The following is a 27984-nucleotide window of genomic DNA, read 5'->3' as shown; positions in this document are numbered from 1 at the left end:
TGGGGAAAGGTTTGGAGGATGCTGCAGGAGGTTGGGGGATGTCGGGGGGATGCTGGGGGGCTGTTTGGGGATGTTGAGGTAAATCCTGGGGATGTTGGGGGCTGTGGAGATGCTGGGGAGGGGTTTGAGGATGTTTGGGGCATGCTGTGGGATGTCAGGAGGATGTTGAGGAAAATGCTGGGGGTGTTGAGGGGTACTGGGTATTCCAGGATGGGGTATTCCAGGGGGGATGCTGAAGGGATGTTTGGGGATCTTGGAGAATTTTTATTCAGGGGGGGATGCTGGAGGGATATTGGGGAATATTTGGGGATACTGGGGGATTTGTGGAGATGCTGGGGAGAGGTTTGAGGATGTTTGAGGAAGTTTGTGGGATGTCGGGGGGGATGTTGAGGGGCTGTTTGGGGATGTTGAGGTAAATCCTGGGGGTGTTGGGGGATGTGGAGATGCTGGGGAGGGCTTTGAGGATGTTTGGGGGATGCTGCAGGAGGTTGGGGGGATGTCAGGGGGATGCTGAGGGGCTCTTTGGGGATGTTGAGGTAGATGGGGGGATGTTGTGGGATGTTAGGGGGATGTTGAGGGGCTTTTTGGGAATGTTGAGGTAAATCCTGGGGGTGTTGGGGGCTGTGGAGATGCTGGGGAGGGGTTTGAGGATGTTTGGGGATGCTGAGGCAGATGCTGGGGATGTCGGGGGATGCTGGGGAGGGGTTTGAGGATGTTTGGGGATGCTGAGGCAGATGCTGGGGGTATCGGGGCTGTGGACCTGCCCAGTCTGGCCGCTGTCCCATCTCCCGGGCGGTGGGTGACCAGCAGAGGGCTCGGCTCCCCTCCAGCCGCTTTATCGTGCCCAGCGCTGCCCGGGCTCGCAGAGCCGCGGCCGGAGCCGGAGCGAGCGGCGGTGCCCGGAGCCGCGGGGGCTGCGCCGGCCGCAGAGCGCTCGGAGCGGGGCACGATGGCATCGCCAGCACCGCCACGGCCACCGCCGCCGCTGCCGCTGCTGCTGCTGGTGCTGCTGCTGCTGCTGCTGGCCCCGGGGGCCGCGGGGATGCGGGGCAGGAATGGCCCGGGCAGCTCCGGGCACGGGCAGGCTGCGCACAGAGCCCCGGCGGCGGCGGGCAGGGAGAGGCAGCGGCGGGGCACGGAGGGCGATTCGCGGGCGGTGCAGCAATACGGGCCCGGCGTGCGCGTGGAGTTCCCGAGGCCCCCCAGCTCCGGCAGCCTGCAGCCCACCCGGGCCCTGCTGCCCTCCAGCACCGAGCCGGGGGTCCCCACGGAGCGGGACGGGGCCGAGCCCCGAGCCAACCTCAGCACCGTGTCCGACCGGCGGCTGCAGATGCACAACCCCCTGTACCCGGTGACCGAGGGCTCCTACAGCGCCTACGCCGTCGTGTTCCTGTCCCTCGTCGTGTTCACCGTGGGCATCGTGGCCAACCTGGCCGTGATGTGCATCGTGTGGCACAACTACTACATGAAGAGTGCCTGGAACTCCATCCTGGCCAGCCTGGCTTTCTGGGACTTCCTCATCCTCTTCTTCTGCCTGCCCGTGGTCATCTTCAACGAGATCACCAAGAAGAGGCTGCTGGGGGACGTGTCCTGTCGCATTGTGCCCTTCATGGAGGTAAGGGCTGCACAGGGCCCCAGGGATCCAGGACTCAGCTCCTCTCTGCCCTCTTGCTCTGGGGCAGGCTGTGGGGCTGCTGGCCTGGCACGAGGACAGCCAGAGATCCCTAATGGGGCACCAGGAGTTGAGGGACAGTGCCCAGAGTGACCTCCCCTCTGGCTCTGCAGCCAGCAACGATGCTGCCAGGGCTGGGAAAAGCCCATCAGACCCCATGCAGCCAGCACAGGGACTTCTGTCAGCAGGGTCCCTCCATCTGTCTGTTCCTGTCCCACCCCAAAGCTGGGGACTCACCCTGCTGGCCCAGGAACTGGCCACTGTGGGCTGCTGAGGATGCTCCAGGGCAGGGGGCTGCAGGTGGAATGGGACAGCCCAGGAATGAGGTCTGGAAGCCTGAGATCTGTGTTTGTCCTCACACCTCAGGTGTGACAGGTTGGCCGCCCTCAGGGAGAGCCAGGCACCCACTGAGGAGGGCAGAGGGACTGTGGGGACAGGGGATGGCAGAGTGAGCAAAACTGCCCCAGAGGGCAGGACTTGGGCTGGTGCTGGAAACCACCCTCAGTGTGCTCATCTCCCATCCTCGAGGGAACCTTGGGGTCCAGCTGTGCCCCTCCGTGCCCTGGTGGGACAGACAGACCAAACCCACCTGTTCTCTGTGGTCAATGCCCCGTTTATCAAAGGGTGCAAACGCCTGGAAGAGCTCAGAGACAGGGTCAGGTCACTGAAGAACCCCTCAGGCTTGGTCAGACCAGCCAGGGTCAGAACCTGCCCCTCCCCTGAGCATCCACCCCAGTGCTCCAGGTGTTCCCAGCTGCTCCATGCCCTGCTGGCCCCAGAACAGTCCCCTGTGACAGTCACCTGTGACAGACCCCTGTGACAGACCCCTGTGACAGACCCCTGTGACAATCCCCTGTGACAGTGCCCTGTGACAATCCCCTGTAACAGTCACCTGTGGCAGTCACCTGTGTGACAATCCCCTGTGACAGACCCCAGTGACAATCCCCTGTGACAATCACTTGTCAATCCCCTGTGACAGTGCCCTGTCCATGCCCAGGGTCTGCCCTGTGCAGGGGTCCCTGGCTGGGCACAGCCCCACAAGCTCCAGCAGTGGCCCTGGCTCCTCTGGGTGCAGGGTGATGGCCCAGGGTGTCCCACAGAGCACAGCCCCAAACCTGCACAGCCCCAAACCTGCACAGCCCCAAAGCCAGCACAGGCATGGGGTGTTTGCTGGGGGAGCCCTCAGCCCCTGTGCCCCTGCCCTACAGGCATTGCTCCTTTCCAGAGGGGTCCCACCCCATCCTCTCACTATACTGGAGTGTTTGCCCCATCCCTGTCACCACCTCAGGCTTCCAACTGCATCTGGGTGGACTCAGAGAGGGGCAGGAGTTTGCTCAAGCTGGCTCAGTGTCCCAGGGAAGGGTGATGTCCCCAAAACAGACCCTGTTTCAAGGAGGATCTGAGGAAGATCTGCTGCTCATGGGCTCCCTGTCCCCCTGAGAGAACCCTGGGGGTGGCACCAGCAGGTTCAGGGATTCAGCAGCACCAACCAGGGTGCCCTGGGACAGCTTGGGCCCAGAGGAGGCAGGAAGGGACAGGAATGTTGGTGCTGCAGAAGGATGAGTGTGTCACAGGTCCTGCTGTGGGGGTCCTGCTCTGCCCCAGCACCAGCCCTGCCCTCCTGCCCCCCAGAGCATGGGCAGAAAGGGCTCCAGGGCTTCAGCTGGGGGAGCTGCAGGGAGCCACAGCCAGGCAGAGCCAAATCCCAGCAGTCAGGTGGGAGAGGGAACCTCTCTAGGCCAGGGCTCGTGGCTCAGGCACTGCATGGATGCTGTGGGAAGCAGATGCACCCTCAGTGCTCTGGCACACAGCCAGGCTTTGGGAGCAGAGCTGGTTACAGGGGCTCGTGGGGCCAGGCTGTGTGAGGGATGTGCTGCACTGATGCCACCAGTGCCATCCCTGCCAGGGCACTGGAGATGGGAGCTCTGCAGGACCAAGGGCACCAGGAGAGATGGGGGAGCCCTGGAAGGGTGTGGGGGGAGAGGCAGCAGCACAGCAGCACCAAGGGCTGCAGGTGCCAGCCAGGGAGCAGGTGCAGCATGCTGGGTGCTGGGCTTTGGGCAGAGGAGCTGGGAGGTGGTGCTGGGTGCAGGATGCTGGTGCTGGGCTGGTGTCCTGATTCTGTGTCTGGGGAGATGCTGCTGTGCATAACTGATGGTGCTGCTGAGTGCTGGCATCACTCTGGCCATCAGCTGCTGCAGTGACCAGCCCAGGGCCAAGGAAAAGGCTGGGGGGTCGGGGGGGCAGTGTTCCAGGCTGTTCCAGGCTGTTCCCAGGGCACCACGTGGAGCCCTGGGAGGTTTCCTGAGTGCTGGGAAGGTCTTTCAGCACGGGGTTTGATGTTTGATGGCTTCGTGAGGCCAGGAACGGCCACAGCACTGGGACACCAGCATGTGACTCTGCCATCATCTTGGCCAAGGGCTGTGGGACTTGGCTCCCAGCTCTGGGGCTGGGAGTGCTGGTCGGTCCTGGCCAGCCCTCCCAGAGCCACAGCGAATCCTCTCCCTGCCCTGGCCTCCTCCTCTGGCAGAGGGGATGTTTTTCTTGCTATTCTCAATGCAGCGGAAATTGCCCCAAGCTGATTTGGGACAAGAGCGCCTTCAACTCACTTGGCCTGTCCAGGCAGGCCTTGGGAACCCTGGGAACCCTGGTGCTGCTGGGTGTGATGGTCCCTGCTCTGCAAGAGCCATCCAGAACAGAGCAAGAGCCTGAAGGACAGCCCTGCTGCTCCCACCTTGGCTGGATGGACAGACAGACAGACATCCAGCTAAACTTCTCCCTTCTGCAGAAAAGGGAGCTGGGCAGGGACTACAGGGGCAGGGGACGTTTTTATCCTTTCAGGAGTCACAGAAAAGTGGCTCCAAACCCTGGGATGCAGCCACAGGCTGTGACCTCCCTACAGCCTTTGAAGGAGGGGTGGTGGTCTTAGGTAGCCAGGTGTCACAGACATGGTTCATGAAAAATCCTTTCCTTAGGATGTTTTCTCCTGAGAAGCTGAGAGGCCTCAGGAACAAAATGTAACCAATGGTTATCTGCTGCTGTGGAATGCAACAGGTGCATCTGGGATTGGTCTCATGTGGTTGTTTCTAATTAATGGCCAATCACAGTCCAGCTGTGTCAGACTCTCTGTTATAATTCCTTTTCTATTCTTAGAAATCTTCTGATGAAATCCTTTCTTCTATTCTTTTAGTATAGTTTTAATATAATATATATATAATATATGTTATATGATTATATTATATTATTATATTCTATACTATATACATTATAATAGATATATATTATTTTATAATAATATATAATATATATTATATTAATATTATGATATAACAAGATTAATATAGTATATGTTATATTAAAATTCGAATAAAAATTATATTTATTATGTAATATATTATATTATATTAATATATAATATATAATGTATTATATAATATATATTATATATAACTATATAGTATATATCTGCATATATATATCTATATCTCTCTCTCTCTCTCTATATATATATATATATAAAATAAATCAAGGCTTCTGAAACATGGAGTCAACATTCTCGTCTCTGCCAGGGTTTTTCCCCGAGCCTGGCAGAGCCAAGCCCCCTGTGATGTCCCTGTTGTGTCTCCTCCCTCACCAGGTCTCGTCCCTGGGAGTCACCACCTTCAGCCTGTGTGCCCTGGGCATCGACAGGTTCCACGCAGCCACCAGCCCCCAGGCCAGCACGCGGCCCATCGAGCAGTGCCAGTCCATCATCGCCAAGCTGGCCGTCATCTGGGTGGGCTCCATGACGCTCTCGGTGCCCGAGATCCTGCTCTGGCAGCTGGCACGGGACACGTCACCCGTGTCCGGCGTGGTGACCGAGTTCTGCACCATGAAACCTTCATCCAACCTGCCTGAATCCATCTACTCTCTGGTGCTCACCTACCAGAACGCCCGCATGTGGTGGTACTTTGGCTGCTACTTCTGCCTGCCCGTGCTCTTCACCGTCAGCTGCCAGCTGGTGACGCGGCGCGTCCGCGGCCCCGACAAGAAGAGCGAGAGCCGGGGCGCCAAGCAGGGCCAGGCCGAGGGCCACCTCAACTGCACCATCATCGCCCTGACCGTCATCTACGGGCTCTGCACCACCCCCGAGAACGTCTGCAACATCGTGGTGGCCTACATGTCCCCCGACGTGTCCAAGCAGACCTTGGATCTGCTCAACCTCATCAACCAGTTCTTCCTGTTCTTCAAGTGCTCGGTGACGCCCGTCCTGCTCCTGTGTCTCTGCCGTCCCCTGGGCCAGGCCTTCATGGACTGCTGCTGCTGCTGCTGCGAGGGCTGCGTCCCCGACAGCTCCTCCAGCGAGAGCAGCGCCGACAGCAAGCTCAAAACCGAGATGTCCTCCTCCATCTTCTTCGACAAGCCCCGGGAGAACCCCCCGCCCCTCCTGGCCCTTGGCACCCCATGCTAAAGTGCCACCAGGGAGCCGTAGCGATCGTTTCACCACCTCCTCCCAAGACCAAACCTTGTTCTGCCATTAGTACTCGTGTCTGGACGTGGAACAAGAGAAAGAGACGGCTCAGGGGGCTGCGCCGTGGGCTTCAAAGCCAGCATTGGGCAGGTGGGATTGAAATGCCAGTCCCCGTGGCTACCCTGGTGACCCTCTTGCCTCTGCCCAGAGGTCAGCGAGGACAGCAGCACCCTCCTGTCCCGGCTGCCTGGCCGGGCTCCCTGGGGCTCTGCTCTGGAGATGGCGTTGTGCCGGAAAGGTCTCACCTGAAACCACAGAGGCTGACCATGATGGCTCACAGAGGACACAGCAAACACAAACTGCCCTCTTCCTGTCCCCTCCCCTCCTGCCAGCCCCTCCACAAGAGGAAAAGGTCCAACTGGTCGTATCCCACGGATCCAAGCCGTGCCCTGTATGAGCTCAATAAACCAGTAACCTAGAGCACGTCGTGCTTGCAGCTGCTGGCACTGCTGGGCTGAGCCCTGGGAGCCCCTGGAATGGCTCTTCCCTAAACCTGGGGGCTCTGGGGTGGGCATGGGCAGCTGGGGGGCAGGAGGGCAGGGAGCAGCTGTGCCAGAGTGGGCAGCAGCCAGGGGAGATGGGGAAAGGCCCCCAGCCCCTTTGCTGCCTCCCTAGAGGGTGCCTGCTGAAGTGTTGGGTTTGGGGCAACCTGAATTGGTCTCAGTAAAGTCCAGCCAGCTGAGCACAGGGCTGAGGTAGCCCCCAGCCTGGTTCCCCACGTGCACTATGCACAACCAAGGTGCTGCTGGGCAAGATGTGGAACCACCACCCCCAGCACCCCTTGGGGTGAGAGCATCTCCCCCAAATTGCCCCACAGGGCTCCTGGCCCTCCTCCACATGCCCACTGCAGGGACAGAAGTGGCCCAGGAGGGCGGTTTCAGGGCACCAGGGTTTCCAAGCCCACATGTTCCCGGCAGGAGCAGGGGGGTCAGGGAGCAGGCGGGATGGATCTGCCCGAGGGCAGCCTGGCCACGCAGCCCCGTCCGCTGTTAGAGCTCCTTGTCCCGAGGGCTGGCAGCCACCCAGCCCCGGAGTGCCAGGGAGAGGGAGCCGGTTGCCAGGGGCAGTGAAAGGCAGGGGCTCAGTGCGGGCTTTGTGCGCAACACCCACCGGCCCCGCGCGCGCTTCGCTTTCGCAGAGCCGTTTCCAGGGAAACAAAAGCCCCAGTTTTCTTTTGAGAGCACAAAACTGGGTTTTTCCTTTCATCCTCCTCCCCGCGAGCCCGTGCTGGGCCCCACGGTTTGGGAGAGGAGGGGTCTCATCTCGGCCCGGGGATGCAGGGGGGCTTGGTACCCAGGCCATACCTTCAAGTGCCCGCGGGGTCAGCGGGGTCCCGGGAGGGTCTGGTGGCTCTGGGCTCTGGGGGAGGGCACCTCTCATGTGCCTGGTCCACATCGCTCCTCCTGAGCCTGGGCCAAGGGTGAACAAAGCCAGGCTTGTGCTGCAGGCGTGGGGAGGGGCAGGGGGTGCAGGCAGCACTGGCACCGTGCCTGTGGCAGCACCCCCGGGCCAGCCCTGCTCCCACCCGGGGGCAGCTGACAGGGCAGGGCAGGGCAGGGGCCACCCCCAGGAGCCCAGCAGTGATGGTCACCCCCTCCTGGGGACATGAAGGCCACCTCCAAAGGACACAGGAGCCCTGCAGCAGTGGGCACAGCACCCAGGAGGGAGCAGGGAGAGGGAGCAGGAGCACTGCAGGACCCCAGACCCAGCAGGGCTCTGCAGCAGTTCTGGGACACAGAAGGTCCAGCAGCAATGATGGCCGTGGATGGAATGCCTGAGCTGGTCTTGGCACTCCAGCCAAGGAAACAAGGACCTGAAACCATCAGAGGTGCCTGCTCAATGGGCACACAGTGCCCAGTGGCACCCAGGGGACAGGGACCTCCCTCCCAGGCAGGGCCCCCAATGATGGGTGGCAGAGATGGAGAGAAGCAACGTGGCAGCAACCACACCCGCAACGCAAAATTGTTAATTTATTGTTAGGAGGCAAAAAAATTGTACAGTTACAAGAATCATTTCCCAACAGAGGTCAAATCTGAGTCAAAATATCTCTTACAAAAAAAAAAAAAAAGGGAGGGTGGGGGGGAGACAACACATTACAAGTCGTTAAATTAAAAAAAAAAAGAAAAAAAAAGAAACCTCTCTTTGTGCAATTCTGCAAAATCAAGAACAGAAGGTAAATTCCTGGCCTGACACCCTGGAGCTGAGTGGGAAGGGGCTGGGGGGGCTGCAGGGCCCCACCGTGTGCCCCAGCCCTGCACTGGGACCAGCAGCTGCCTCCCCTGCTCACCCAGCCTCCAGTGCCAGCCCAGTCCCCCAAACTGGCCCCACACAACCTGGCCAGGCCCCAGGCTGCCCCTCAGAGCCCCAGCCCACAGCACAGACATGGCACAGCCTTTGTTACCCCCCTGTGCACACACAGACCTGACCACTGTCCCCACAAGCACTGCTGGCCCTGCCCCACGGCTCCTGTGCCCCCCAGCCAGGGCAGCAGAGCAGGGGTGGCATGGGGAGGGGGCATGGGGAATGGGGAGAGGGGAATGGGGAGAGGGGAATGGGGAATGGGGAGAGGGGAATGGGGAGGGGGCATGGGGAATGGGGAGCAGGGAATGGGGAATGGGGAGAGGGGAATGGGGAATGGGGAGAGGGGAATGGGGAGAGGGGAATGGGGAATGGGGAGAGGGGAATGGGGAGAGGGGAATGGGGAATGGGGAATGGGGAGAGGGGAATGGGGAATGGGGAGAGGGGAATGGGGAATGGGGAGAGGGGAATGGGGAGAGGGGAATGGGGAGAGGGGAATGGGGAATGGGGAGAGGGGAATGGGGAGAGGGGAATGGGGAGAGGGGAATGGGGAATGGGGAGAGGGGAATGGGGAGAGGGGAATGGGGAGAGGGGAATGGGGAATGGGGAGAGGGCAATGGGGAGAGGGACACAGGGAGTGGGGAATGGGGAGAGGGGAATGGGGAATGGGGAATGGGGAGAGGGGAATGGGGAGAGGGGAATGGGGAGCAGGAAAGGAGGAGCAGGCACAGACAGCAGAGCACAGGGAGTAAGAATGTGGAGCAAACATGGTGAGCAGGGAATGGGGAGCAGGGCATGGGGAGTGGAGAATGGGGAGCAGGGCACGGGGAGTGGAGAATGGGGAGCAGGACATGGGGAGCAGGCACAGAGCACACCCTGGGCCTGGTGAGCAGCACTGAGGGTGCACAGATATTTCTGAGCGTGTCTCCAGGTGCCTCCACGTGTCCCTCCCTCTCTGGCATCCCCAGGGTGTGCCTGGCCAGGGCAGAGCCAGCAGCCCCAGCTGGGCACAGGTGATGCCCCTTGGCACGTGGGGAGCCAGCTCAGCTCTCCTGGGAGGTTACAGGGGGGCAGGTGGGAGGCAGGTGCCAGTCCCAGCTCCCCCAGGGGCTGCTGGCACTGCTGGGCCCCCAGCACTGGTACCAGTGCCTCAGATCATCCCCCAGCAGCCAGGCTGGGCAGTGGGCAGGATTTGGCCAGGCACAAGAGCAGGGGACACGTGGCACAGGGGGACAAGTGGCCCTGGACCCCAAAGAGGGGTTGGGGAAGTGCAGGCAGCAGGGGGAGGCTGATGGCAGTGGCCTGTGGCTAATCCCTGTCCCCCAGAGGGGTGGGGAGCCTGCAGGTGGCATTGACACATCCCCCCCACCCTAAATCTGAGGCAGGCAGGGCAAGGTGGGCACCCCCAACACCTCCAGGGTGGTCTCTGCCTGGAGGCAGCAGCAGGACACCCAGAGAAGGGAAAAGGGAGCCCCAGGGAATCTGCCTGCAGCTGGCACAGCCCCATCCCCAAGGGCTGCCTTCTGCTACCACCCTCCTCCTCCTCCTCCCAACGCTGACCCTTGGCTGGCCTTGGGGAGCCCCAGCTTTCCTACTGCTCACAGGGCCCAATTTAATAACAGCACTATCCCTTAAATTAAAAAATTAAAATATATATACATATATATATATACTGTATACACAGACAACAACAGAACAGTGCCAAAATGGAGGAAGAGAGGGGAGGACAGGGGGACAGGAGGGCAGTCAGACATCTTCTTTACAATAAAAACAAGGACTCTGCCCCAATGTCAGCAGAGTCTGGGGTCCCCTAAAAATACCCATCTAGAGAGAGAGCTGGAGGGACAGAGCAGGAGGGAGGGGCATGGGCTTGGACAATGGCAGCTTCCATCCAGCCAGGGCCCTCAGCTCCGCCTGGACTTCGAGTGCTGGATAAGCCACTGTAGGGTGATGTCTGCAGAGGCAAGGGGACACTCAGAGCCTCTGTCTCTGGCTGTCACCTCCCCCTGTACCCCAGCTAACACACCCCCCATGCCCCCAGCACTCACCAATGTTGTCCTTTTCTTTGCAGGAGATGGAATAGCAACAGATCTCTCGGTCCTGGATGGCAGAGAGGTTCCTGGGGAAGGGAGCAAGGCTGGCTGCACACACTGGGCTGGGTGGGGTGGCCATGGCAGACACCCTGGGCAGCCCCTGAAGGGTCTCTCTGGGCTCTGAGGGCACAGGGCAGGGGCAGCAGCTGCCCAGCAGCTGTGTGTGGGTCAGGCACCATGGCTCCATGCCTGGGGGTGCTCTGTGTGACAGGGCAAAGAGGGACCCAATCCCATGGAGAACCTGGCCACCAAATTCCACAGGTCCCCCCAGCCCTGCAGATGGGGCAGGGAGGTTTTGGGAGGGCTGGCAGCATGGCAGCTGCACAGGTGCCCAGGTCCAGAGGTGCTCTGGGGGGGGGCTGAAGGGGAGGAAGCGCTGGGAGTCAGTGCAGCACCCCAGCCTGGCCCTGTGGAAGAGCCCAGTCCCGCTGCCAGGGCGGCATCTGGGGCAGACCAGCTCCAGCAGGCAGTGCCACGCTGTGCCAGGCCCCCACGCCACCGTGCGGCACATGGCACCAGCCCTGGCACTGCTGGCTCCAGCTCCTCTGTGTCTCCACAAGGTGTCACCTCAGACATCCCCAGCCACTCGTGTCTGCCAGCCACCCAGGCACCAGAGTGCCACCCCAGGCCCACAGTGCCACCCAGGCACCAGAGTGCCACCCCAGGCCCACAGTGCCACCCCAGGCCCACAGTGCCACCCAGGCCCACAGTGCCACCCCAGGCACCAGAGTGCCACCCCAGGCCCACAGTGCCACCCAGGCACCAGAGTGCCACCCCAGGCCCACAGTGCCACCCCAGGCCCACAGTGCCACCCAGGCCCACAGTGCCACCCCAGGCACCACGATGCCACCCCAGGCCCACAGTGCCACCCCAGGCACCAGAGTGCCACCCCAGGCCCACAGTGCCACCCCAGGCCCTCAGTGCCACCCCAGGCCCACAGTGCCACCCCAGGCATCAGAGTGCCACCCCAGGCACCAGAGTGCCACTCCAGGCCCTCAGTGCCACCCCAGGCCCTCAGTGCCACCCCAGGCCCACCGTGCCACCCCAGGCACCACAATGCCACCCCAGGCACCACGATGCCACCCCAGGCCCTCAGTGCCACCCCAGGTGTGCTGGGGGGACACGGCAGAACAGGGAGGGGTCACACTGTGTCACACCCCCTGTGCCCCTGGCACACTGTGTCACACCCCCAGGGGACACTGGCACACTGTGTCACACCCCCTGTGCCCCTGGCACACTGTGTCACACCCCCAGGGGACACGGGCACACTTACATCTTCTCAATGAGCTCCTTCTCATCCAAGGCACCAGGCAGGTCCCTCTTGTTCCCCAGGACCAGGACCTGCAGGGCAGGACAGGGGACACCTGAAGCACCTGAAGCCACCAGACCAGGCAGGGACCTGCTCCTGCCACCCAGAAACAGAGGCTGCTTGTGGCACCACACAGCCCTGGCTGCTCCACTGGGATGTCCCAGGCAGACAAACCCCTCCAGCAGCACTCAGGAGGCAGAGCACTTCAATTAATTGCCTTAATTAGCCCTGCACAGCATCTCCTGGGCACTCCCTGCTCCCAGTGAGGACATGGCCCCACAGTGTCACAGACATCTGTTATGAAAAATCCTTTCCTTAGGATTTCTCCTCCTGAGAAGCTGAGAGGCCTCAGGAACAAAATGTAACCAATGGTTATCTGCTGCTGTGGAATGCAACAGGGGCATCTGGGATTGGTCTCATGTGGTTGTTTCTAATTAATGGCCAATCACAGCCCAGCTGGCTCAGACTCTGACTCACAAGCCTTTGTTATTCATTCTTTCTTTTTCTATTCTTAGCCAGCCTTCTGATGAAATCCTTTCTTCTATTCTTTTAGTATAGTTTTAATATAATATATATCATAAAATAATAAATCAGCCTTCTGAAACATGGAGTCAGATCCTCATCTCTTCCCTCATCCTGGGACCCCTGTGAACACGGTCACACCACAGCTCATCCTCTCTGGAGCATCTGCTGTGCCACCCAGGACACCCTCCCAGGAGCCTCTCCCTGTCTCTGAGCAGAAATTGAAGTGGCTGACACTGGCTCCATCCAGCAGGAGCAAGCCCTGGGTGCTGGGCAGACCCCACAGTGCAGGCAGGCAGCCCAAAGCAGGGTTGTGCCATCACTGATGTGTCCCTCACAGCAGCCACGTGGCTGTCACCTGACAGGGGCAGTGCCAGCCTGCACTGGGCTCTGCAGCAGCTCAGGGTGAGCGTCTCCCCCAGGCTGGTTCCAGTCAGGAGCCTCTCTCAGAAGAGCCTCCAGAGGCCTGGGACTGCAGCCTGGTGTGTCAGGAGCTCAGTGGAGCTGGCAGGGACATTTGTGATCTGTGGCAAGTCTTCAGTTAGCTCCTTCCACAGGATGCTGATTTGGGATGGATGGATGGATGGATGGATGGATGGATGGTGCACAGCCCACCCCACAGGAGTGGAGACCCTGGGGGGCAGTCCCTGGTCTGGGGAGACACAAGAAGCTTCCCTCAAAAAGCTGTTAGACCCCACTGGCTCCTTCCCCTGTTCCTGTGTTCCTGAGCAACTCCTTCCCTATTCCCTGATTAGCCCTCACCTTTGTACTGCCCCAAGAGCAGGGTCAGTCCCCAGGCCCCTGCAGAGAGAGAAAGCAGAACTCTGCAGGTGTGTGGGCTGGGACCTGAACACCTCACTGCACAGCTGAATTAAACATCTGTGGATATTATGCAAAGGCCCTTTTTTGCTTCTTTACCCTGGATTTTACTAGCAGCAATTCAGGCTGCAACACACAGGTACAGCATACCTGTGACATGTCCCACCTCCTGCACCTGTCACAGCCCCATGTCCCACCTCCTGCACCTGTCACAGCCCAGCAGCCCCTCTCAGAGGAGACAGCACCTTCCTGTCACAGCACAAATCAGGTGCAAATCCGTGTGAGAGGAGATTTCACCAGGGGGCCTGATCTGTGCTCTCTGCCCTAAAGTTCCCTCTGTGTTGCTTGGCCCAGTTCTGACCTAGCAAGTGTCACTGTCCCAGCTGGGCCCTCAGGAGTGCAGCAGGGCCCAGATGGCTCCAAGGAAGGGGAGCCCCTCCCTGACTGTGCTCTGCAGGCCCTGGCAGGGCCCAGCCTGGGCAGCAGGACTGAGGCTCACCGGGATGCCCTGCAGCTGGGGCTTGTCCAGCAGGTTGTGCAGCTCATTCTTAGAGGCCTCTATCTTCTCCTGGTCAGCAGCATCCACCATGTACCTGCAAGGGAAGGGACAGCCCTGAGCACAGGTGCCCAGGTCTCCATGGTCTCATGCTGTGTCTGTGCCACCCCAAATCTCCTCCCACAGCAGCTCACTGGGAACTGGGCCAGCACGTGCAGGGGGTTGATAACAGGATCCTTCCACCTCTTCACCTCTTGCCAAGGATGCCTGTGGAGCTGAGAGCCCCTCATGTGTCCCAGGGGAGTGGGGGAGCAGCTCAGCCTTGAATTCAAAGATCAAGAAGCTGGGAGAGAAGGAGTGGAAACACCAGCTCATCAGGCTTTGGGGAGTTACTTAAAAATAGGAAAAGAGCTACTGACTACTGAAGTGCTACTAACTACTAAAGTAGGAAAAGAGCTACTGACTACTAAATTTTCCTCCTTAACACAGGAAAATGGGAATGTGTGCTAAGAGGGGAGCCAGCATGTGGAGGGGGTTGATTTCAGGATCCTTCCACCTCTTCACCTCTTGCCAAGGATGCCTGTGGAGCTGAGAGCCCTTCATGTCTCCCAGAGGAGTGAGGGAGCAGCTCATCCTTGTCTCTGCAGCTGTCACAGCAGTGACAGAGTGGGTGAGGGAAGTCCAGGCAGAAGCTGCAGGACACACTTTGAATCCAACATGCACATGGAGCTGCCCTGTAGACACCCAGGACAAGCAGAGCAGGCAGGAGAAGCTGAGGATGCAGAGGTGATGATGGCCCAAGAAGGGCAAGGACCTTCTCATCTCATCGATGGATGGGCACAGGGGGGAGCTGAGAGCAAAGGGAAAGGGACCTGACCCAGCTCAGGACAAGGGCAGACTGGAGTGTGACCTGGATGCTGACAGGTCCTTTGGTTTCCTGACAACCACATGGGCCAAAATGATGACATTATGGAAGGGAATCTTGGGAGGGGCCATAGAGCACAAGGATGTGAAGCTGGTGGCCACCAATGCTTCTCTGAGCAGAAGGGGAGATTTGGGAAAGGATTTTGTTCTTAAAGGCCAACTTTTATCCTGCACATGATGTCAGTGAAGGCAAAACTTGGGTGAGGAACTGATCAAAGCAGCCTTGAATTCAAAGATCAAGAAGCTGGGAGAGAAGGAGTGAGAAACACCAGCTCATCAGGCTTTGGGGAGTTACTTAAAAATAGGAAAAGAGCTACTGACTACTGAAGTGCTACTAACTACTGAAGTGCTTAACACAGGAAAATGGGAACGTGTGCCAAGAGGGGAAAACACCCCAGGGACTGCCCCAGCCCTTGGCATGCTGGGCACAGGGGGGAGCTGAGAGCAAAGGAAAAGGGACCTGACACAGCTCAATGTGATGAGGCCAGACTGGAGTGTGACCTGGATGCTGACAGGTCCCTTTGTTTCCTGACAACCACAAAAGGATGACATTATGGAAGGAGGCAGCAGAAGGAGTGAAAGGACAGAGATTTTGTCATTTGCAGCAAAGCTCATTGTAATAAAAAGTGTAATAAAAACCCTTCTGCAGGTCCAAGGCCATGTCCCAACGTGCAGAACAAGCAGTACCACACTCCTCCTCACCTGCCAAGGCTTAGAGCTGGGAAGGGCAGCACAGGAAGCAGCCCTCCAAGTCTCAGGGGATGGTCACTTGGGAAAGATCCCAGAAATCTCATTTTCTCACTAGGTTTAAGTAACCCCAATTTGGTGTCCCAAGATCAGTATTTGTCCTTTGGAATAGGCAAGCTGCTTCCCATGAGTGCCTTGCCATGCTCACCCCCAGCCTGGACTCCCTGGGATTGCTGTTCCTGCACTGTTTGCAAGCAGGGGACACCCAGGGACACTCAGATTTGCTGACTCAGTAGCAGGTGAGACTCCTGCTCTCAGCACAAGATTTATCTGGCAGCACATAAACATCCTGAGCTGGAAAGCAGCCTCTCCTGTGGGAAGGGCTGAGCCCCATGACTGGCTGTGCTCAGCCCCTGTGGGGAGCAGCCAGCACAGAGGATGCATGGGAGCCTGGAAAGGGGAGCTCTGAGGAACAGAGCTGGGGATGCTGCAAGGGAAGGGGAGGGTCTGGCACAGCTGCAGGGACCTGTGTAGAGCCCATGGAGACATCAGCCCCCAGGGGAAGTATCTGGAAATAAGGAGGCTCAGGGGGAACCTTCTTGTCTCTCCAATTCCCTGACAGGAGAGTGGAGCCAGGAGGGGGTCGGGCTCTCCTCCCAGGAAACAAACAACAGGACCAGAAGAAATGGCCTCAAGTTGGACCAGGAGATGTTTAGGTTGGATATCAGGGAAAATTTCTTCTTTAAAAGGGTGGTCAGGCCCTGGCACAGGCTGCTCAGGGCAGTGGTAGAGTCACCATCCCTGGAGGTATTCAAAAAACATTTGGGGATAAATATGGTGGTGTTGGGTTAATGGTTGGACTTAATGATCTTAGAGGCCTTTTCCAACCTTCATGACTCCCTGATGATTCAGTGATTCCAGCTCCTGACATGGGTGTCCAGCTCAGGCAGCAAAGGCACTCCAGCAGCCCAGGGTGGGGGGATGCCCCCAGCCCCTGGCAAGGCTCAGCAGCAGCAGCAGGGGTGACAGCAGGGCTTAGGACACTCACAGGATGGCTGGGGGTGACAGCAGGGCTTAGGACACTCACAGGATGGCAGGGGGTGACAGCAGGCTCAGGGACACTCACAGGATGGCAGGGGGTGCCAGCAGGGCTCAGGACACTCACAGGATGGCAGGGGGTGCCAGCAGGGCTCAGGGACACTCACAGGATGACAGGGGGTGCCAGCAGGGCTCAGGGACACTCACACCATGGCAGGGGTGCCAGCAGGGCTCAGGACACTCACAGGATGGCTGGGGGTGCCAGCAGGGCTCAGGATACTCACACCATGGCAGGGGTGCCAGCAGGGCTCAGGACACACACAGGATGGCAGGGGGTGCCAGCAGGGCTCAGGGACACTCACAGGATGGCAGGGGTGCCAGCAGGGCTCAGGATACTCACACCATGGCAGGGGTGCCAGCAGGGCTCAGGGACACTCACAGGATGGCAGGGGTGCCAGCAGGGCTCAGGACACTCACACCATGGCAGGGGACAGGGGGTGCCAGCAGGGCTCAGGGACACTCACACCATGGCAGGGGTGCCAGCAGGGCTCAGGGACACTCACACCATGGCAGGGGTGCCAGCAGGGCTCAGGACACTCACACCATGGCAGGGGTGCCAGCAGGGCTCAGGGACACTCACACCATGGCAGGGGACAGGGGTTGCCAGCAGGGCTCAGGATACTCACACAATGGCACTCACTCCACGGCAGTATCGCTCCCACATGCTGCGGAACCGCGGCTGTCCCCCGATGTCCCAGAGCTGTGACAGGGACACGGCAGCTTTACCCCTGGCACTGTTACCCTGGTGCCATGCCCAACACCCCACACCCTTCCTCCCCCTCCTGGGCCATTCTGGCCGTGCACCAAACCCCAGGAGGAGGCTCCTGACCTGATAAAGAAGGGAGACAAACCTGAGGCAGGGGAGCTGGAGGGTGCTGAACCCCCTGTGTGTGCCTCTGCTGGCACAGAGGGACCCCTGGCCCAAGGTGGGTGCTCCTCCCCATGCCCATCACACCTCCTGCATTTCCCTGAGGCATTTCCCATTAAGAACATTCAGCACACTCCCAAAGGTGGTCCTGCAGCAGCCAGAGATCCCCCAGCCAGCTTTTCAAGCCTGTCCAACAGCTATTTCCCAGTACAACCCCAGCCCTTGGAAAATCCAGGTAGAACCCTCCTCTTCCTCTGCTTCCAAGGCAGAGACCACCACTGCAAGCCATGACCCGTTTTCCCCAGCACCCTCAGCAAGGTGACCACATCCATAAGTTCCTATTAGCAAGCCAGAGATACAAGGAAACCTCCAGCTTTGCAACCCAGACTGGCTCTCATTGCACAAGTCTGGATCTCCTACAGAGGAGGAGCTGCAGCTCCCACCACCACCTCCTCTGGTGGGTACCTGCACGACCCTAACAGGGCAAAACTTTCACTTCCAGGTGGTGGAATCACTGGAAATGTTAACAAAACACCTGGATGTGGCACTTGGAGACACAGTTTAATGGTGAACATGGCAATTCTGGCTGGACTCGAGCTTAAAAAGGAATTTTCCACCCTTAATGCTGCCATGCTTCTATTCTGTGAGCTGCAGCTGGGATCCCTGGAATTCTTCCACCTCCAGCAGAAGAGCCACCAATCTTCACCCTTCATCCCAAGAGCCCTCACCAGCAGTAACAACAATCTTACCTTTATGGTAACATTCCCTTTGGTGATCTTCCTCATGTTGAAGCCCACTGTTGGGATCATGTCCTCATTGAACTGTCCTGACTGCAAGAACAAGGTGGGACAGGGTTAGGAGGTGGAGGAATGGGGCCAGGGCAGCAAGGCTGAGAGCCTGGGATCACCCCAAGGCTCTGCCCTCCTGCAGGTCCATGCCAGGAGCACAGAGCCCAGGAGACACCACCAGGCCCATGGGAATGCTGCTCTTTTCCAGCTGGGAGAAAGCCTGGTGGGCAGAGGGAAGCCATTGTGTCATTGTCCCAGGCTTGCTGAGCATTTTGCATGTAAATCACCCTCTCTTTGTACACTTTTGTTATTAGCAGTGTTGCTTTTACTGTCTTCTTATCTCATTGCTGTTTCTAGTAAATTGTTCTTGTCTCATCATCTTTGCCTTTTGTGCTTCCAGTTGGAGGGGAAGGGGAAGCAAGAGGCAGCCAACACCAGTGGGAGCACCAACCCGGGGAATACCATTCCTAAACCATGAGGCTGTGGCTGCTGCAATGGTGCCCTGGGTGCCCCAGTGCAGCCCCAGCCCTGCAGCCAGCTGCCACCCTCAGCCCTGGACTCACTGCTGTCCCCATGGGACATGTCCCCATTGCCCATCCCAACTCTCTCAAACCCTTTGTGGAGGAGGCTGAGACCTTGCTCCTCTGCAGGGACCTCTGGTCAGGCAGCCCTGGAAGGACCCCCAGAGTTCCAGACTGGGCTCCCCACCCAGGGAACCACCTCCTGCTCCAGCTCCTTCCCAGCTGCAGCTCCTGGGGCACCAGCATGTTTCATGGTTCTGCTTTGGATCATTCCTGGCCCAGCCCAAACCAGACTGACTTCTGCTTTCAAGTGAGAGCTGTCTGCACTGCTCCCCCAGTTCTGCATCCTGCCTGTGCTGGGTGACTTGGGGATCACAAAGGGCTCCCCAGGGCTGCTCCCAGTGCAGCTCCAGTGTCTGCTGAGTTTATGCAGCAGATGATGAGATCCCTGTGGGGCTGCAGCAGCCCAGCCCCACTGTGGAACAGGTCAGGCTTGCTGGAGCAGTGAGCAGGAGCCCTCCCTCTGCTGCTGCTGGCTCACCAGCCTCGTGCCCAGCACACACCAAGGGCTCCTGTGAGAAACAACCCTCGCTTTTAAAATTGTAAAGGTTTATTAAACCTTAACAAAAATACAACAAAAGGACTAAATATGGAAAAATTACAGCACTGGGAGCCCCTGTGACTACCAGCCACATCCTCATCTTCAAAATGGATGCTCCCCCTTTTAGATCTCTAAACCCCATTAAAGTCCCATCAGTTAACCCCTTCCTTGCTGTCACGTTCTCACACCTTGGGTGGAGCTCAGGTGTTGCCATAGTAACAGGCCAACCCTCCCCAGTGCCCATCCCATGATAACAATGAGGGGGGGACACATCACAGTAACACAACTCTACATCTACAAAACTTCTCTTAACACACACAGAATGTTCACCCTTCATTGAGAGCTACCATCTCATCACTCATCTCTAACAGTGCTGCTCAAATCCCAGGCCTGCAGGGTGGGCCCAGCTGGAGCAGCACACAGGGACATTACAGGCAGGGATGTGGCAGCTCTGGGGCAGGAGGAGACAGGAGCTGGCACAGCCCCTTCACCTCCAGCAGCTTCCCTGGCACTCAAACCTGAATTATGGCCTGTAAATGCATCCTGGGGGATGCTGGGGGATGCTGAGGAGCCAGTAGGGCAGAATGTTTGACAACCAGGATAGTGCAGCCTTGGGGATTGCAGCCATCAGTGCCAGAAACCTGCAGGAACCACCAACCATGGCCAAACTCATCCTAGCAGGTCCTTACTGCCTTAAAATCCTCAGTTTCTTGAAGGCTTTTCTCCTAGTTAACAAAAACCTCAAAACAGGAAGTCAGTTTATGCTATTTTGTCATAAACAGATTTTTGTGCCAGGTTGAGCCTGTGGCTCCTCCAGATGCACCGCATCAGCAAGTCCCCAGGGATTTCCTGACCTCTTCCAAAGGCTCTGCAATACACCCTGCTTCCCTTTTTCACATCCCTTTTGCATTCAGCAGCAAAAGTCAGCAGCCAAGGGGTGCTCAGGCCATGCTGCACCCACACAGAACTGTGAGGAAGGGCATGGGGAAAGGAGGGAAAGCAGGCAGGGATCCACAGGGGACATCTGCTATGGGCTGAGGTTTAACACACAGCTGGGCTCTATGAAATGAAGGAATTCTCAGGCTGAAGAGCTCTTGGAAGCTGCAGGCACTCCCCTCAGGGATTGCAGACACATCATGGGATCTGCTGGCTGTGCAAAAGCCACAGCAGATAAGGTTCCCATGTGATAGAAGTTTCTTGCAGGAAGGGGTGAGTGCAGGAGCCAGGAATCACCTCTTCTTTCCTCCAGCATGTCTGTGTGAGTGACCACAGCCCTGCTCCTGCCCCAAACCCCTCTCCTACTGCAGCACCTGCCTCCAGGCTGTCCATGGAGCCAAAACAAAACTACCTGAGCTGTCCCAAACAGGCTGAGCAGGGAATGCAAGGCACTGTGCCCCAGGATGGCTCCCACGTGCTCCCTGCTGTCCCAGCACCCACTGAAGCATCCTGCACGTGCTCCTCCTCCATCAGCTCATCCTGCATCAGCTGCTCTCTGAAAGCAGCTCTCAGTGGTGGAAACACAGAGTTTCCTCTTCCCTCTCCAACCACCCCTGATGCTGGTGCCTTCAACATATTTTCAACTCCCGGCAGGGTCCAGCCATCCACAGCTCCACTGCCAGGAAAGCAGGGAGCACCCAGATGGAGACAAGCAAAAGCTTCACTGGACACATTCTTCCCCCAAATTTTGGTTATGTAATAGACATAGCATCCATGCTCACCCTGAAGATGATGCCAAGCCACACCAATTGCTTAAGAAAGGAATTCAGAGAATTCACAGAATTACTAGGTTGGAAGAGACCTTCAAGATCGAGTCCAACCCAATTCCACTGGGAAGCACAAAAATTGTTGCAGGCAAGATGGATTTTGTGGCCACAAATGGCAGATCAGGTCTTTACAGACTCCAGTTCATGGCTGGTTTTGCCAGGGTCACCCACTGCTCTGCCCAAACCACTCTGCCTTGGTGACCTGCCTGGAAGGCAAGAGACCTTTCTGCCCAGCCCCAACACTTTCCACTTGGGTCACTGGGAGAGGTGGCCAGAATTCAGCTTTTGCCAGGGCAAAGTGAAGGGTTTTTCTAAGTGCTGAGCCCATCCTGACACATGCACAGGGACACCACATCCCCTGATGGCCACTTCAGCCATCACCCCTGGCCCACACAGGGCTGGCACCTCGGCTCACTGGCACAAGCAGAGAAGCCACCTCAGCCTCCCCCTGCTCTGGTGGGCAGCACGCAGGGCTGAGGTGGCCAGGCCCTGCTCCTCACCGTGGCCAGGTGGCTGTCACCCTGTCCCAGCACAGCATGGCACTGAAGTGATGTGAGCTGCTCTAGATTCATCACTGCTGGCTGCTCTGCAGCCCTGCTCCCCAGAGGGCAGAGATGGCAGTGCTGGAAGCCCGGCCCTGGCTCTCTGCAGTTGTGTCCACACCAGAGTATGGCCCTTTGTGGGACAGAGGCAGGGCCCCAAAGCACCTTGGGCTGGGCGTCTCCCACCACTGCCTGGACCATCCCCAAAACTCCTGCCATGTGGCACTTGAGGCCCTGCCAAACCCTGTCCAAGCCCTTACAAGGAGGGAAATTTATATAAAAAAGAAATGTTTTATGGTGTGAGAGGTGAGGCCCTGGCACAGATTACCCAGAGAAGCTGTGGCTGCCCCATCCCTGGGAATGTTCAAGGTCAGGCTGGATGGGGCTGGGAGCAAACCAGTCTAGTGGAAGGTGTCTGCACGTGCCTGCCAATGGTGAGGGTGTTGAACAAGGTGATCTTTAAAGATCCCTTCAAACCCAAACCACTCTGGGATCCTATCTCAGGAAAGCCACACTGTCCATTTCTCTTGGCTCATGTTGACAGAGCTTGCAGCAGCAAGACAAGACCATGCCTCAGCCAGGTTCTCCTCCTCTTCCAGGAATATGGAGAAGCCAACCAGAAAAGCTGACACCTTCTGCATTATGAAGCTAAGGAGCACAAACACACCTGTGGAGGGCCCAGGTGTGCATCTGAGGCTGAATGAGAACCCACAGCCACCTCCCACCCACCCTGGCCCTGCCAGATCCCACTTGGGGCACACCCAGAGCTCCTGGGAGAGGTGGGGGTCAGGACAGACCGGTGCAAATACATCAGAACACGTCCCTGCTACCTCCTGAGCCCCTCTCTGCTCTGCTCCCCAGCAAACCCGGGGCACCTTGCACACCTGGAGCTGCAGGTTCCCTCCCAGGCTCATGCAGGGCACCTCCTGCCCAGCTGGGCCAGCTGGCTGCCCAAGGGGCCAGTGTCTCTCTGAGGAGGGGTGGGAGCAGGTGCTGAGCTCTGCAGTCCTCTGAGCCATTCCCATGCCTCCCCCTGCAGGCTCTCCCTGCTGGAGAGCTGGCACCTGCCCCACCATCCACATCCTACCTGGAGCCAAACACGAGGCTGATGTGGTTTCACAGGATGGGTCAGCCTGGAGGGAGCACAGTGATCCAACCTCCCCGCTCAGCCAGGATCACCCCAGAGCACCCCAATGGCACAGCATTATTCCCAGACAGCTCTGCAATGCCTCCAGGGAGGGGGACTCCTCACCCTCTCTGGGCAGCCTGTTCAGTGCACAGTCACTGCACAGGAAAGAAGTTCTTCCAAATGTCCAGGTGGAACTTCCTGGGCATCAGCTGCTGTCCATTCCTCTTGTGCCAGTGCTGGGCCCCAGGGAGCAGAGCCTGGGCCTGCTCTGAGCCCTCCCTGCAGACACTGACAGACACTGATGAGGGCCTCTCTCAGCCACCTCTTTTTGGCTCTTTGGCTCAACAGCCTCAGCTCCCTCAGCCTGTCCCCGTAAGAGACATGCTCCAGTCCTGTCAACATCTTCACTGAACTCACTCCAGGAGCTCCATGCTTCCTCTTGCAGCACTGCTCTCATCACTTTCCAGGCAGGGCTGGAGCACAGGATGGTGCTCCAGAGCCCCCAGCACATGTCCAACACCCTGGCACTTGTGCCCTCACTCTCTTGGAAGGCTCCAGCACAGGTAGAAAGCACGTGATGTGAAAAAGCAGCAATGCTCTCTTGTTCTAACCACAGCCTGCACTGACAGGTTTTGGGCCCCAGCACCTGCTGAGGAGCTCTCAACACCCTTGAGTCACCCATGGCACCATCAGACTGCAGAAAAAGCAGCTAAAAGCCCACTAGCTTCAGGTTAAATCAAGGTGTGTATCTACAGTTTTCACTTCTCCTTGCAGAAAAGACTTCAAGCCTCAGCTATCAACAGCTCAGAAAAAAAAAAAAAGTCCTGAAAATCAAAGTTCCCACCCCAGGCAGGTGACCCAGGAGGAGTCACCCTGACCACAGCTGCCTTCAGCAAAGCCCTTGCCTGGCACAAGCACAGCCTGGCTGCTGGAGGGAGCCACCCACCTGCCAGGGAACCAGAATCCACTTCTCAGTCAGGTGCAGCTACAAATCCTGCAAGAAAAGGATGGTGCCAAACCCCCAGAGCAGCTCTGGTCCCAGAAAGGACCTTCTCCCCTTCTTGTGCCATCTCTCCAACACCCCAAAATCCCACACTTCTCCAGTTCAGGTTTTATCCCCTCACAAAGCCCAAATCACAGCTATTTCCCCTTCCAACAACCCCATTGCCACACCCTAAAGCCAGGCACCTCCAGACCTTCTCAGGCAGTTCCTGTTGAGCTGGCATTTCCTGTGCCATGCTCCTATTTCACTGTCCAACAAGTCCTTCTTTCCAGGATGTCTTCTCAAAAGTTGGTGCCCCTTTTTGTGTGCATCTGTCATAAAACTTGAACTTTCCAAATAACTTGAGAGGCCAAACTCAGCACTCTGAGCCTGACTGCCGTGTGAGGGTCTCAAACACCCTACCACAGACCTGCCAGACCAGCAGGCCATGGTGCCAACTTCAGCCACCTCAAGAGCTGCTGTAATTCCTCAAAGTCCTTTTTCCCCACACCAGCAATCCTGGCTAAGCAGAGATTCCCAGCGCATGGGTCCTGCCAGTGGGATCTTGCCCACAGTTAAAGTGCCAGGTACAAAGTATTTACTCACAGAAGCAAACCCCACAAAGCTCACACTGAGCCCTGTCTGCTCCAGATGTGGCTGGGAGTGGAGGAGGTGGCATGTGGGGAACACCAACCCTTAGGGTTGCCCTGTGCAGGCAGAACAGTGCAGCAGCTCTGGGATAAAGCTCCATCACCCTTCACAGCTTAACTGGGTGATTAAAACCAACACTAAATTATTCTGCCATTTTTAAGGTAGCCTGGGTGCTGTTAACAGGCAGCAGCACTCACAAGACCAAGAGCAGGAGCAGCTCACACGTGGCACCACCGTGTCCCACCCTGGCAGAAACTGACTATTAAACATGCAAATGGCAGGGGGAGGTCCCCCAAAAATAGGATTGGTGCTCAGTGCCCCAGAGCCAAAATGTTCCCTGACCCCAGATGATGGTGTTAGTTTGTTAGCTTATGGGAGGAACCAGCAGGAGACTGGAGCACTGAGAAGTGACTTCCAGCAAGAGAGCAGGAGTGCCACCACCTCCAGGATGAAAAGCATTTTGGGTTGTCCTCTCTCTGCCCCTAGACACTTCAGGAAGGACATTCTTGTCCCTCAGCACCTCCCAAAGAGCATGGCTCCAGTGCAACAGAGCCTCCATATGAGCTGACAATCCCCTCTGACAGCCCAGCAGCTTCCAGCACCCTGAGGAAGCACCAACAACTCGTTCTGCTTTGGAGCCATGGCAGGCACAGACTTCAGAGCAACCAGGGACGAGGGGGCAGTGGGGGAACCAGGGTGGATCTGCATCCACCTCCCTCCATGAAACCCTCGGGGGGCAGCAGCCCAAACCCACCCTTCAGCATCCTCCCGCCTTGCACCACCACTATTGAAAGGCCCAGAACAACCCAAAAAGCCGGAGGGGAGACTGCCGAGCATCCCCGCGGGTGAAGCCACGCCCTGGGCTCGGAATCCAGGACACGCAGCTCCCGATGCTGTGCTGGATGCAGGGAGCCCGCGGATGAGCAGCGCGGCCGGGGAGAGGCCGGGGCTGAAGGGCCCCGGGGTCGCTGCCCTGCCCTGCCCGGGCGCTGCTGCAGGAGCGGCCCGCAGCCACAGCACGCTGCTGGGGTGAGGCACCTCGTGCTTCCCGAGGAAGGAAGGAAGGAAGGCAAACACCTCCACAGCGGCCCCCAGGCGAGGATCCCCGGCGGCACCGAGCGCGGCAGGGCCGTCCTGAGGCCCCACCTCGCGTCCCGGCGGCGGCGGCAGCGACCATGACAAAGCGCCCGCTGCTACGGGACCGAGAGCGGAGCTCCCGCAGTGCCCGGGCACCGGCACCGACCGCTGACCACGGCCGGGGCTCCGGCCCACAGGGCAGGGCCGAGCCGGACCCGAGCACTCCCTCGGCTCCGGGGAGCGAACGATGCGGATGGCCTGGGCTGCCCCGGGCTGCACCCTGCACCCCACACTGCGCCCCACGCTGTACCCTGCACCCCACACTGCGCCCCACTGCTGTACCCCACGCTGTACCCTGCACCCCACACCGCACCCCACTGCTGTACCCCACGCTGTACCCTGCACCCCACACTGTGCCCCACTGCTGTACCCCACACTGTACCCTGCACCCCACACTGCGCCCCACTGCTGTACCCTGCACCCCACACTGCGCCCCACTGCCGTACCCTGCACCCCACACCGCACCCCACTGCTGTACCCCACGCTGTACCCTGCACCCCACACCGCACCCCACTGCTGCAGCCTGCACCCCCAGCCTACACCCCCTCCCCAAAGGCATTTTCAGGCTGGGGTGCGATAGGGCGGAGACGTTCAGAGAAATACCCAGGGGTGCAATGGGGACATGCAATGGGGACATGCAATAAGGATGCAGTGGGGGTACAATGGGGATACAACGGGGGTACAATGGGTTTCAATGGGGGTGCAGCTGGGATGCAATGGGGGTACAATGGGGATGCAGTGGGGTTACAATGGGGGTGCAGTAAGGAATGCAATGGTGGTACAATTGGGATGCAATGGGGGTGCAATTGGGATGCAATTGGGATGCAATGGGGGTACAATGGGGGTACAATGGGGATGCAACGGGGGGTCCAAGTGTGAAGCCCTGGCTGGGCACGTGACCCCTCGGGGATGGGGCGATGCGGGGCGTCCCCGGGCTCACCGCGATAACGTTGACGAAGGTGGTCTTGCCCGAGTACTGCAGCCCCACCAGGGTCAGCTCCATCTCCTCCTTCCAGAACAGCGCCCGGAACCAGTCCAGCAGCTTGTTGAAGAGCGCCAGCATGGTGCCGGCCGGGCCGGGCCGCGCTAAGCGGGGCCGAGTTGAGCCGAGCGGATCCGAGCCGGGCCGGGCCGAGCAAAGCGGAGCCGGGCCGGGCCGAGCGGGGCTAGGCCGAGCCGAGCCGAGCCGAGCGCGGCCGGGCCGGGCAGGGCCGAGCGAGGCCGAGTGGAGCCGAGCGAGGCCGACTCGGGGCGGGGCCAGTCGGGGTGGAGCCGAGCAGGGCCGAGCGGAGCCGATCGGGGCCGAGCGGAGCCGATCGGGGCCGAGCCGCCGCCGGTATTGTCCGCGCGCCGCGGGCCCTGCTGCCGCACCGGGTGGGGCCCGCGCGCCGCCTCCCCCGCCCCGCTGCCGCGCCCCCTGCCGGCCCGGAGGAGCCGCTGCACCGAGCGGCCGGGCCCCCGCGACAGCCCGGACACACCGGAGAGCACGGACAGGCCGGACAGACCCGAATATCCCACAGCCCTGCCCTGGTCACTGCCGGCATCCCCGACCCTCGGTAACCCAGGGCTCCTCAGATCACATTACGGCCTGAGGGGAGGGGTGCACCCTCGTACGGCTGCACCCCACAGCCCTGCACATCCCCCCGAGCCCACCCCTGCGCCCCGACACACTGGTACCCCAGGTCCCCTGCAGCCAAAAGCCTTCCTGCAGCCCCAATATCCCCCAGCACCTCTTCACCTGGTGCCCGCTGCACCCAGCACCCAGCACCCCCACCTCCATCACCCCCGTGCCCCCGTGCTGGACACCAGCACCGGCAGGTGCATTCCCTGCACCTCTGGCAGTGCCCTGCCACAGCTGGCACCAGCCCCTCCAGCCATGGTGCCATGCCACAGGGCACACCCCAATCCTGCACCTGTACCTGCACCCCAGCCCCCCACACCTGGGAGTGCCGCTGGGACCCCTGGCACACACCGCAGGACCGAGCTCTCCTACCCCACTGCAGCCCGTTCCACTGCCCTCCTGGTGTCACCTGTCCCCCTGGTGTCACCTGCCATAGGTACAGCCACGGCAGGAGCTGCCCCTGGCCATGGGCGCCCCTTGCCCGGCGCTGGTGGCATCCAAAGGAGGGTGTGACAAGGGGACACCAGGGGCGATGAGGCCCCAGCAGGGCCCCTGGCTCCTGAGGCTCGGAGAACACCGGTGGGTGAGGGGGGACCTGGAGCTCCAGCCCTGAGGGACGTGCACCTGCTGTGATGGGACCTCCACAGGCACAGAGAGGACCTCATCCACCTGCTGCTTTCTTCAGTGGTGGGCCAGTCACTGCTTTTGGTGCCTTTGGAGGCTGTGCTTGGCCTCAGGCCTCAGTTTCCCCAGGTGATGTCTGTGTGATAGCTGGAGTGGTACAGGGGTGGTTCAGGTGCAGGGATGGTTCAGGTGCAGCGTGGTTTAGGTGCAGGGATGGTTCAGGTGCAGGGGTGGTGCAGGTGCAGGGGTGGTTCAGGTGCAGCGTGGCTTAGGTGCAGGGATGGTTCAGGTGCAGGGATGGTTCAGGTGCAGGGGTGGTGCAGGTGCAG

At 59.0% G+C, this 27984-nt stretch overlaps 2 protein-coding genes across 2 annotated transcripts; one reads left to right on the top strand and one right to left on the bottom strand.

Moving 5' to 3' along the window:
* Window positions 1–860: 860 nt before the first annotated feature.
* Window positions 861–6602, top strand: GPR37L1 (G protein-coupled receptor 37 like 1). Its single transcript, XM_036398423.2, has 2 exons — window positions 861–1615; window positions 5310–6602. Exons 1-2 carry the CDS (start codon window positions 950–952, stop codon window positions 6120–6122), a joined length of 1479 nt encoding a protein of 492 aa, XP_036254316.1. The 5' UTR covers window positions 861–949; the 3' UTR covers window positions 6123–6602.
* Window positions 6603–8134: 1532 nt separating this feature from the next.
* ARL8A (ADP ribosylation factor like GTPase 8A) lies at window positions 8135–26777 on the bottom strand. Its single transcript, XM_036398563.2, has 7 exons — window positions 26351–26777; window positions 18046–18126; window positions 17055–17128; window positions 13723–13816; window positions 11847–11914; window positions 10529–10599; window positions 8135–10434 (listed from the first exon to the last, which is right to left on the bottom strand). The coding sequence occupies exons 1-7, from the start codon at window positions 26471–26473 to the stop codon at window positions 10385–10387; spliced, it is 561 nt and encodes a 186-aa protein (XP_036254456.1). The 5' UTR covers window positions 26474–26777; the 3' UTR covers window positions 8135–10384.
* Between the last annotated feature and the right edge of the window lie 1207 nt (window positions 26778–27984).

Source organism: Molothrus ater, chromosome 25, assembly GCF_012460135.2.
Source record: "Molothrus ater isolate BHLD 08-10-18 breed brown headed cowbird chromosome 25, BPBGC_Mater_1.1, whole genome shotgun sequence".
Classification (NCBI taxonomy): Eukaryota; Metazoa; Chordata; class Aves; order Passeriformes; family Icteridae; genus Molothrus; species Molothrus ater.
Note: the sequence above shows the minus strand (reverse complement) of the source record. Positions and strands in the feature narration are given on the sequence as shown.